This window comes from Xyrauchen texanus, chromosome 31 (assembly GCF_025860055.1).
Source record: "Xyrauchen texanus isolate HMW12.3.18 chromosome 31, RBS_HiC_50CHRs, whole genome shotgun sequence".
NCBI lineage: Eukaryota > Metazoa > Chordata > Actinopteri > Cypriniformes > Catostomidae > Xyrauchen > Xyrauchen texanus.
The window spans coordinates 38,250,182-38,260,907 of NC_068306.1; the positions used below are offsets into that span (position 1 = coordinate 38,250,182).

At 37.5% G+C, this 10,726-nt stretch overlaps 1 protein-coding gene across 1 annotated transcript; it reads left to right on the top strand.

The window, feature by feature from the left end:
• The first annotated feature begins 236 nt into the window (after nt 1-236).
• LOC127625407 (uncharacterized) lies at nt 237-9,105 on the top strand. Its single transcript, XM_052100689.1, has 2 exons — nt 237-497; nt 7,285-9,105. Exons 1-2 carry the CDS (start codon nt 495-497, stop codon nt 8,683-8,685), a joined length of 1,404 nt encoding a protein of 467 aa, XP_051956649.1. The 5' UTR covers nt 237-494; the 3' UTR covers nt 8,686-9,105.
• The last annotated feature ends 1,621 nt before the right edge of the window (nt 9,106-10,726 follow it).

A 10,726-nucleotide genomic window follows, 5' to 3' on the forward strand; every position in this document is an offset into this window, starting at 1 on the left:
AAATGAATCAATGACACGCTCAAGGAAGTGCAGTCCGTCTTCCTCCCTTCTGGCGTTGTTTATCACCCTACGTAAGTGAATCAAGATTAACAGCATTCTTTGGTTTGTCAGCACCAATGGAACTGGTTATAGAAATCCTACACCTTTAAAGGATGTGGCCTAATCACACTATAAAAGACCAAACTCACTGCTCTAAAGCGAAGATGGATAATTTACTGTGACATCTAAAGCGACTAAACAACGTGGTAAATTCAAATAATTTGAATTGTAAAGACTTCAAGGAAGTAAAAGTTTTTACGGAACAATCTACCCGGGGCAGGAGCACGAGCACTCTTCCAGCGCCAGTGGAAACAGACTCGACAGTTCCATCGATTGAGAGTGAGGATACTGTAGGCCAACATACAGACCTTCTCCATCAGATAGAGTCAGAGTTAGGGTTAGTGTTGGACCAGAGTGTCTCGGGAGCTCCGGCCCCAGGCGTTTCTGCGACAGCAATGGTGAGTAATTCTGATCTGTTTTAATTAGATTAGGATTAGCTGACATCTTAACCTGTTTACTGTCACATTCCCCTTTTAGAGCACAGATCTGAACTTAAGTGATTGTGATTCATGAATGCTCAAAAGGTTAAAAAAAAAGGAAAGTGCAAAAAATGTATAGAAGTGTGAAACAAATGAACTGAACTAAACGGTTTTCTTTTACACAAAATATATATTTTACAAAATAAATTTTCTCTCTACAATTCTAAAATTGCTTACCAAGTTGTGTTCCAAATTTGAATTTGATATCACAAACATTGTAAAACATCCCAGAGAGGCATTTGTTTATTTGTTAATCAGTGATTCAGCAAACGATACAGAGTTGTTGTGTGGGATTACATGTTAGTAGCTTCAATACATGTTTTTACGTGTTTACAATAAATGTAGAGGGAGAAATATTTTTAGAGAGAGATCCAGTATCATTTCTTCATATATCTTAGATGACACTTTTTATTGATGATCAGGGGCCATGTTAAAAATAAATGTTTTATCTTGCCACTAATAGTTCTCCTAAATGGCAGTAAAGGTTCTTAGTTAAGAGTTTTCTCTTAAAACCTATTCACAAAACTGCTGAGACCCACTTTTATAGAGGAATAGAGAGAAGTCTTAAGCAAAGAGAAAGGGCGGGGTTGACCTCGTTGCTATGGGTGATGATGTCACCTAACTGTGATTGGCTGATGAGGGAGTGGTCTCTGTCAGCGATTTAATCATAGAAATATTAGAACAAGGTATCATGTTGCCATATTCAAATAAAGGTTTTAAAATAAGAATGTTGCTGTATTCAGCCTGGGGTATTGTCCGCCTCTTACACGAATTCAAGTGGCAAAATGATGCTTTATAAACAAAGTTCAGGAGGAGCACGTTCAAACGGTATTTTTTAAGTATTTAAACAACGCTCTACTCCAGGGAAACGCTCTCTAACAAAGTATAATTTGCAGTGTTTGACGAGATATGATAAGCGATCGTTATATTTAATCAGCGTGACTTACTGCAATGCTGTTTTTCCCCTTAGTTGGTCAGATCAAAAGTGGATGTTACTTGTTCAGGACATTTTCTGGTGAAAATTCTCATGTTGGTCATACTTCCCAAAAGTGTAATCTGTGATTGCGAACGCCAGTATCCACACCGGCGGCGACCGACAGCCGCACATTCTCCTCAAAACATCGGATTCATCCGCGCTGTGCAGAGCCGAGGCACAACCCACGTAAAGTTGATCACTCCGCGAATAACTGCAGTTGCAGATTTCCAACAGAGATGGCGACAAAGTGGGAAAACTACAGACAGCAGCTTTAACTTTTTTACAACAAAAATTAAACATCACTGAACTTACTAAAGCTGGACTGTGACGCTATTTTCTTCTGGAAACAAACTGTTCGATAATTTTGTCATCCAATGTATTTAATTTATTTGTTGATCTGCAATCCCCGTCTCGATACGGCTCAGCCGAGGGAAGAAAGAACTGACACAGAGACTCAGTGGTTTCAAATCCTTTCTTCAACGTTTATTGTCCCAACACTCTGTTTTATGGTCCAGAAAACCACATTCCACTGGACCCTCACCAATGAAATAGTTCTTTACCTTATATGGGGGTGACATACATGTTTGAGCTACGTGCGAAACGTGAGACAAAAACACATTCCTTAGAACATCTTTAGAGCAGGGAGCAGCTGTAGCTACCCCCAACAAGAGATACATAAAAGAGGCCTTCATTATTCCACATTACATCACCAGAGAAGTTGTTGAGAAGCATTAATTATTCCACAATGCCCACTTTGATCCTGAAAGGATCACATAGCCTTCTCAACCAACTTCAGTGTTAGGTACACGCATATAATGCAGCATGGCGATATTATGCCTGTTTATCATTACATTCATCTTTTGCATTAGTAATTGTAGCAAACATGGGCCAAATAATAACATAAGTAGAATGCATATGGCAATCGATATAATGGAAAACATCCAGGGTGCTGAATCACCCAAACACATTGAAAATTTCCACATCTTCCCTGATGTTATCAGCAGCTAATCCTTTATTCAACTTATCCATTTCCTTTCATACCTTCATGAATTCACCATCATCATCAATGTGACCCAGGATGTATGTATAGCATTTGTCACCAAATATTTTACATATTCCTCCTCCATCTTTAGCCAAGAATTAATCCAAACATTTAATACCTCTTGGCTGTCCAACACTGTCTAGATATACTTCAGGGTCACTTGAGGCATCACATTCTATGTACCTTCGTTTCCGGTGTTTACCCGTACCTTCATAACAGAAACCTCTTCCTGTAACATTACCATAAAACATAAACTATCATACATTATTTCTAGGAACTGGAATTACACTTGCGACTCCTTGCTGTTGTGTTGATACTGAATGGGCATAGGCAAGCACGAACACCTGCCATATGCAAAGTGTCAGTAGGAATGTCTTCATGTTGACTGTTCCGGGTCCCTCCTCAGGTCCTCCTAATTCACAGATTCCCGGTTGGGCACTGGCGCTGCGTGTTCAGCTCCTCCAGTGCTTTCACCGTTCACCTCGAATCAGTAAGGCCCTCCTCTGGAGCAAGCTTCACGCGGCTTGCGTGGATCCACTGTGGTTGAAGGTCAGTTAGCACCCCCGTTCTGGTCACCGGCAGTTCAGTAGTTGGGCCCACTTTGGTTCACCTGACTGTGTTGGTTTCAGATACTTCACCAGAACCTGCTGATTCGGAACAAATGAGTAGGGCTTTCTGCAGGCAGAGGGAGAGAGATATCATCATTTATGCCATTTAATATTTAATGAGGGAATCCAGATATTCTGCAATCACCACCTCCGTGTCACCTGTGGAGAGAAAGCTAGCGCGGCCTTTGACCCCAAGGGGTCGGGAAAGGCTTACCCATTAGTATTTCAAATGCAGGGATTAACAACAGAGGACGGTGACATTCTGAGCTCAGTCAGCCGAATCTCTGTATTATTTATTTTGCCAAATTTTCACCATTTTATAATTTTACCTCACAGGAAAGCTTCTGTCCGTTTAGAATTGCAGTTCCGAGTGTGGTATTGAGTCGTGCTTCGTAGGCTTGTGTCTGTTGTTCTGTGCGCACATTAAGACACAAGACATACATTTTACTGCATTTTGTACCCCATTTATGCAATAAGTTTGATTTCACTTAATCTGAGGCCCAATGTTGTCAGATTCAGATGGATTTACCTATAACAATTTAATGTCTTTTACCAGTATTGATTGTATCATGGAAAAAGTCTCTTCAGCTTGATTCAGCTCTGGGCTTACCACAACTTCCCTTGCAGCCCACTTTGCTACCTCATCAGCATACTTGAGTCTGTGTATATATCGATTGATTTACCTTTAGCCAAATGGCATGCTCTGATCAACGCAAACAACTCAGCAGCTTGTGTAGATTTATATGGGAGCGAATAATCTTCAATAATTCGATTTGGAAGTTCCATTACAGCTTAACCAAACAGGACCCATCAACGTTCCAATGGTTCCCCTCCTCCAGGGCGGATGATGAAACATCCGGCCTGTATAAAGTACATGTTTTAGGCGATTGAATCAATTATATGTGTCGTCAGAAAATTCACCTTTAGTTAGTAATTGATACCCCGATCAATGTTATGCTGTCATGTGGTAATGTTGTGCAGGATTGTTCCTATCTGGTGTGAGGTGTGCACAACTAATGGATGTGAGAGTACAATGCGTTCTGCATGTTGTATCATCAACGCCTCAGCAGTCACTGCTCACAAACATGCAGGGAGGTTTTGGCGACTGCCTCTAAAATTTTTTTGACAAGTACGCCACTGGTCTATATGTTCCGCCATGGGACTGAGCGAGGATCGCTGCTGCTGTGCCTGTCGCCTCGTGCACGTACAGATGAAAGGGTTCATCATGATTTGGTAGTAATGTTCATTTCAGCAGTCCATTTGATAGGTTCCTCAGCCCTTGAGAGTGTTGCTTCTCTCAGGATTTTGTCATATACCGAGCAGTTTGGCACCCATGCTCGACAATAGTTTACTAAGCCCAATAAGCTTTGCATTTGAGTCTTTGTTTTAGGGTGTTGGAAGGTATTAATCATCTTCACTCTGTCTGTGGAGAAGACATATTGTTAGTTTCTGTAGTTCATGACAAAGATTGATAGTTCAGTTTCACCCATTGCATCTGTTCTTTTGATGTCTTGAAGCCAGCCTTCACTAATACATTGCACACTGTAGTTGAAGCGGCTGTGCATGACATGATGTCCGGGCCGGAAAGCAGGATGTCGTCAGCATACTGCAATAGACAGGTGGCAGCTTGGTGTTCTTCAAAGTAGCGTGTACTACAGCAGAGAACACAGCAGGCGAGTCTCTAAATTCTGTTACTATTGGCCTCCATATGTGAATGTGAACAGCGGCTGTGTAATTGGCATAACTGACACTGAATTAACACAAATTACTAATAATAAAATGAGTGTGGTCTGCTGGAATTTAGTTAATAGTAGTGCACACATCCGGCACCACTGGTGACAATGTCATTAATTTTCAAATCTTGTGTTAATCGCCATGTATTATTAGCTTTCTTCATAGGATTAATTGATGATTTTTGTGATGAGTGAATGTGTTTCAAAATACCTTGTGACAGGCATTGCTATATTATTGGGCCAATGCCTTGTTCTTTTCTTTGAAAAATGGATACTGTTTGCAGTTTGCTATACTGGTAAGTTAAAGAGAGTTTGGCAACATATGGTCTTACATCAATAAAGCCCGCCTCATCTTTGTGGGCGGCCCATAGCGCTGGGTCTACGTTGAGCATTTCCTGTTTCGCAGCAGAAGTGTTGTCAGACGTTGAGCTGCAAACTTCTCCGTAATGTCCTGTATACACAGACTGAAAATATACTGAGGGAAACAGCAATAGTAATGAGTTAGAATCAAAAGTTTTTATTTCCAATTTTATGCATCGGATTACAGACGAGTCAGGCAAAATCATGCATTTTAAACAAGTTTGTGTTATCTGGAGATGTTACGGGGAATTTTGGTGTCATATTACACTTTACAGGAATGCCATTCATTCCCACAGAGTTCAGAGTGCGTCCTGTAATAGAGCCCTCATAGCAATGCGCCGTTAATAAACTTTTAAATGCGGCAGTTTCGATGATAAATGTATGCGGTTTTTATATATAATTCTTTGCATTTAGTCAGCGTCTCTGACAATGTTACTGAAACGATTTTATATCCGTTTGGGCACTTGATTAAAGAAATGCAGCTGTTGTATCTTTGCTCGTATTTTTCTTTGAATCTGAATCGAATACGTCCGCGGCTGCAGCGAATGAGTTACCCTTTATATTGTGTTAAATCGTGATACAACAGTGCGCATGGTGTCGTTGGGGAGCTAGGGGTTAAAGCTTTGTTCACGACAATATCATATTTAGGCGGCTTGTTTTGAAACAGAGACCGCTGCATGCATTTAATTAGTCTCTTTTTTGTTCAGGACCTATGTCCCAGAATAGTTTTATTTTCTTCCACTCATTGTATGATTCTATATATACTATTACTATATATTTATAATCTCACTGAGGGTCCGTTCACCCTTTTTTAACCATAGATTTTGGATTTACTCCTGAATTGATCTAACTACGTTTTTTCTTTTTTTTCCTCCTTTTTCCTTTCTCTGACCACCCAGCCAAATTGCTGATGGCTCAGTATTATAATATTATTTATTTCAAAACATCCATTATTTGGATTTTACTTAGATAACGGGCGGCTTATTTCCTGTCCCATAATGTCACCCTTTTAATAATAATAATAATAATACAAACAATTTCCCGATCGACACGGTTCCTGCAGATCAATAATGCAGATCAAATTCTCTCCGTCTTTTCCTTAGGACAATTACCGTCCTCTTCCTATTCATACCAGAATAAGGATATCCTTAAAACTGCTGCTTGCGGTCGTGGGGTTTTTCCTATTTATAATAGAACAAAAACCCTCCTTCCTATTTATAATAAGGCAAATTCATCCCTCTGAAGGGGCCCCCGAGCAGAGTTATTAACGGAGTTAATATCGAGCCAAATTAAACTAAGTTTTATTCAATTTTATTCAATCTCTCATCAGACAGGAATACCTGATACTTAAATCAGTCTTACCTGTCTGGAGAGATCCCGGACGAGCCCCCAAACTGTTAGATAATTTTGTCATCCAATGTATTTAATTTATTTGTTGATCTGCAATCCCCGTCTCGATACGGCTCAGCCGAGGGAAGAAAGAACTGACACAGAGACTCAGTGGTTTCAAATCCTTTCTTCAACGTTTATTGTCCCAACACTCTGTTTTATGGTCCAGAAAACCACATTCCACTGGACCCTCACCAATGAAATAGTTCTTTACCTTATATGGGGGTGACATACATGTTTGAGCTACGTGCGAAACGTGAGACAAAAACACATTCCTTAGAACATCTTTAGAGCAGGGAGCAGCTGTAGCTACCCCCAACAAGAGATACATAAAAGAGGCCTTCATTATTCCACATTACATCACCAGAGAAGTTGTTGAGAAGCATTAATTATTCCACACAAACTTTGTTGCATTATTTTCCTGTTATCTCTGTAAAGCTGCTTTGAAACACTCTGTATTGTATAAAGAGGTATATAAATAAAGGTGATTTGACTTTTATTGTATTAAAGAGTTCTTCACCAGAAGATTCTCGCCTCGTACTGACCTCTGATTTCTATTTAAGTATATTTAAACTGATCTTCTCGTTCCCTGATTTAGATGCTGCCCTTCGAGGACGACACCAGCCCCACTCCAGCCCCAGAGATTAGCCAGCGCATTCACGCGAGCTGCACGGGCGATCCGCGCGAATTCACCGCAGACAGTGGAGGTCGAGCGATGGACGAGCCAGAAAGAGACACGTCGCCAAGCATCGCCCCGGACCATCAACCCTACGGAGACGTCTGCCAGGTGTGTGAGCCGGCAACACCGTGCGTCTCCGGGGGAGAGCTTGTGGTTGTTGAGGGTATAAAGGGAACGTTTGAAGAGATGGATTTTTTGTGCACATTTAAAATGAGTTCTAAAATAGAATCTTTAAAATGTATTATTAATCTAGAAACAAATGCTAATTATTTAAAAGAAAACAATTATCACAAAAATGATATTAATTCTATTTTTAATAAGTATATTAATAGTAATAAAAATCAAAAAGGTCAGTTTGCTTTTATGATTTTAATAAATAAAGATGGCTCATATGATAAGGATAATTGGGACACCATACCAAATAGCACTGAAAAATGTCCAAAAATGTATAAGCCAGAACAAAAAGGTGAAATACACAGTGAAGATAAAATATTTGATCTACTAAATGATATTTTATGTAAAAGGGATTGTCCTTTTAAGATGGCACTGATATACTCTTTTTATACCCTCTGTTTTAAACGGCACAACAAGGAGTCCTGCCACAAACAAGCCGTTGATATTGCAAAGAAACTATATGAAAAGCATAAAATGACAATTTTTATTGGCTGTAGTGAGCCGTGGGGAATTAATGGCCCATATGTAAAGAATTTACCTTATAAGCCTCTAAAAGATTGCACTTACACTATTGAGTCCCAAACATTTAGAAGCAATGAAATTGTCTCCAAGCAAGAAAGAAAAGAATTTGTTGAAAAGAAATTAATTGACCCGATTTACAAAAAAGTTATTCATGAAATTCAAAATAAACCATTTTCAATGGTTAAGATTACAGACAAACCAAAATATTTTCTTAAGCCATTTTTAAAAAATATAAACAATCCTAAAACCATAGAAACATGTCATAATATTGTATCAAATTTATTTAGTTGTCAAATTATAAGTAAAAATGTTGATGATTTCATAAATCATGGTTTGGAAAAGTTTGAGAAATGTAAGGAAAAAATATATAAACTTTTATCTTATGATGCAAATAATTCGATTGATGAATGTGATCTTTATAATCGAAATCAAGAAATCTCTAAATATCTGAGTAATGTTTTTTTCCCTTGGTGGGCTACAAAAGTGGAAAGTGCATCCAGTACATTTTTAATTAAGGAAACCAGTTGCTTGCTACAAAGAAGTGCTGCTAATCATATCCATAGATCAACCAAAGATATTGAACATTATTTTGTTATTCGTTATGTCAAACAGCAGAATAATTAAAACAATTACAATTAAACAAATAATTAAAACAATTAAAACTCTGATGTAAAAATTTAAATGTGACATATTATACTCCTTTTCACAAGATATAATATAAATCTATGGTGTCCTCAGAATGTGTGTTTGAAATTTCAGCTCAAACCCCCCATTTATTATAACTTGTCAAATTTGCCACATTTTGGGTGTGAGCAAAACGTCCCTACAGCTTTGCTGGTAAATTTGCTTATGATTATAAAAAGCCAATACAAAACATTTGAATCTGGAAAGAGTGAATTTAACTGATTATTTTTTTCTGCATTTTTTTTAGTTCAGTTTGTTTCTGTCATCTAATTCTAATTCATTTGTATTTGTGAAGAGATTATCTCTCTGATATAAGACGAGATGTTTCCATCTAAACTGCTGATTCTCCGTCTCACTGCTGTTTTCTCTCACAACAAACACAACTGCATTTATTTAATAAATAATTTCTTATTTCCCTTTGTCTCCTGTTTTCTCTTCCTGCTTGTAGGAGAGTGAATCTTTAACGGAGAATAGAATTATCATCAACTCTATCAGCCTGAATAGAGAGCATTCAATTAATAACATAGTTATGTTTTAGTAGTGTTGTAGTCAAGACCACCTAAACTTAATTATAGCATATGTTGTATCAGGATCTCATAAAAGTAGGCTACTTTTCTGCAATCATACCTTGAATTTTGTGGGCATTTGTATTAAATTTGGATTTACAACTGACACATGTTTAGGCATGACATTTTTGACACAAGCCCTTGTTGCACAACAGTAACAAAATAAATCAAATTGGAAATAAGTTTTACATCCAATCACATTAATGTTAAGAAATAAATCAGACAATACACAATGAAAATGTAGTGATACGATATCCCACAGTCGTGGTCTCGACTGGACTGGAGTCCTATAGTCCGAGACCTTCAAAAAACTGTGTAGCGATACAGTTTAGAGTCATTCAGACTCAGACACCAATCTGAAGGATTTAATAGTTTTAATGTCTGATGAAATCTGCATCACTCTCTCAATTCAGCAGGAGAACAGAGAAATACACCACACTACAGAATAACTGAACTGATTTAAAGATTATACCAGGATAAAAGCGACTGAATGTATTGATAATGTCTGAATTTTTACGTTCAGTTTGTAATGAAATGTATAACATAAATAAATAGCTGAAGCTGTTTCTGTTGAATGTAAAATCTATGAATAATCACATACACAATACTTGTAACAAACTGCTCTGAGACACGAAGGTTGAGGATCCAAATGCAGCTTTAATGAAAGAGTAATCCACAATCGTAGTTGAAGACAGACAAAAGGTTACAGGTTGTTTCCAGGTAAACAGTGCAAACAGTAACAGAGGAAACCAGACAGGACAGATTAAAGAGAAGATGCTCAGCATTGCAGTGTTACTCGAGACAAGACTTCGCAGTGATATAATATAATAATAATAATAGTCTGATGTGGAGCGCCCTCTAGTGGCTCCCAAGGGCACTCCAGCTAGTGATCGTAACAATCATATAACAATATAATAACATAATACTTTATAATAAGGTCACTAATGCATTAGTTAACATGAACTAACAATGAACAATATATTTTACAGCATTAATATTTGTTAATAAACAACTGTTTGTTCATGTTAATTCACAGTGCATTACCTGATTTAAAAAAAATAACTCTTATTAGAAAATGTTAAAATTAACATGAACTAAGATTAATAAATGCTTTATTGTTCATTATTAGCTGTTAGTTAACTAATGTTAACACATGAAACATTATTGTAAAGTGTTATAATAATATTTTATATAGCATTTCAATATTCATTAAAATTATAGTTCCATGTATGATATACTATTGTATGTTGATAATATTACTTATAATACTTATAATCAATGAAAAGCATCCGATGATTATTTGAGCACTATTAACATCACAGCTGTTTATCAAATATTTAGCAAAGATTCTCCTGAGTTATTGATGCAGATCTATAATCAGACGTATATTATGATAGCATATTATGGTCTGTTTG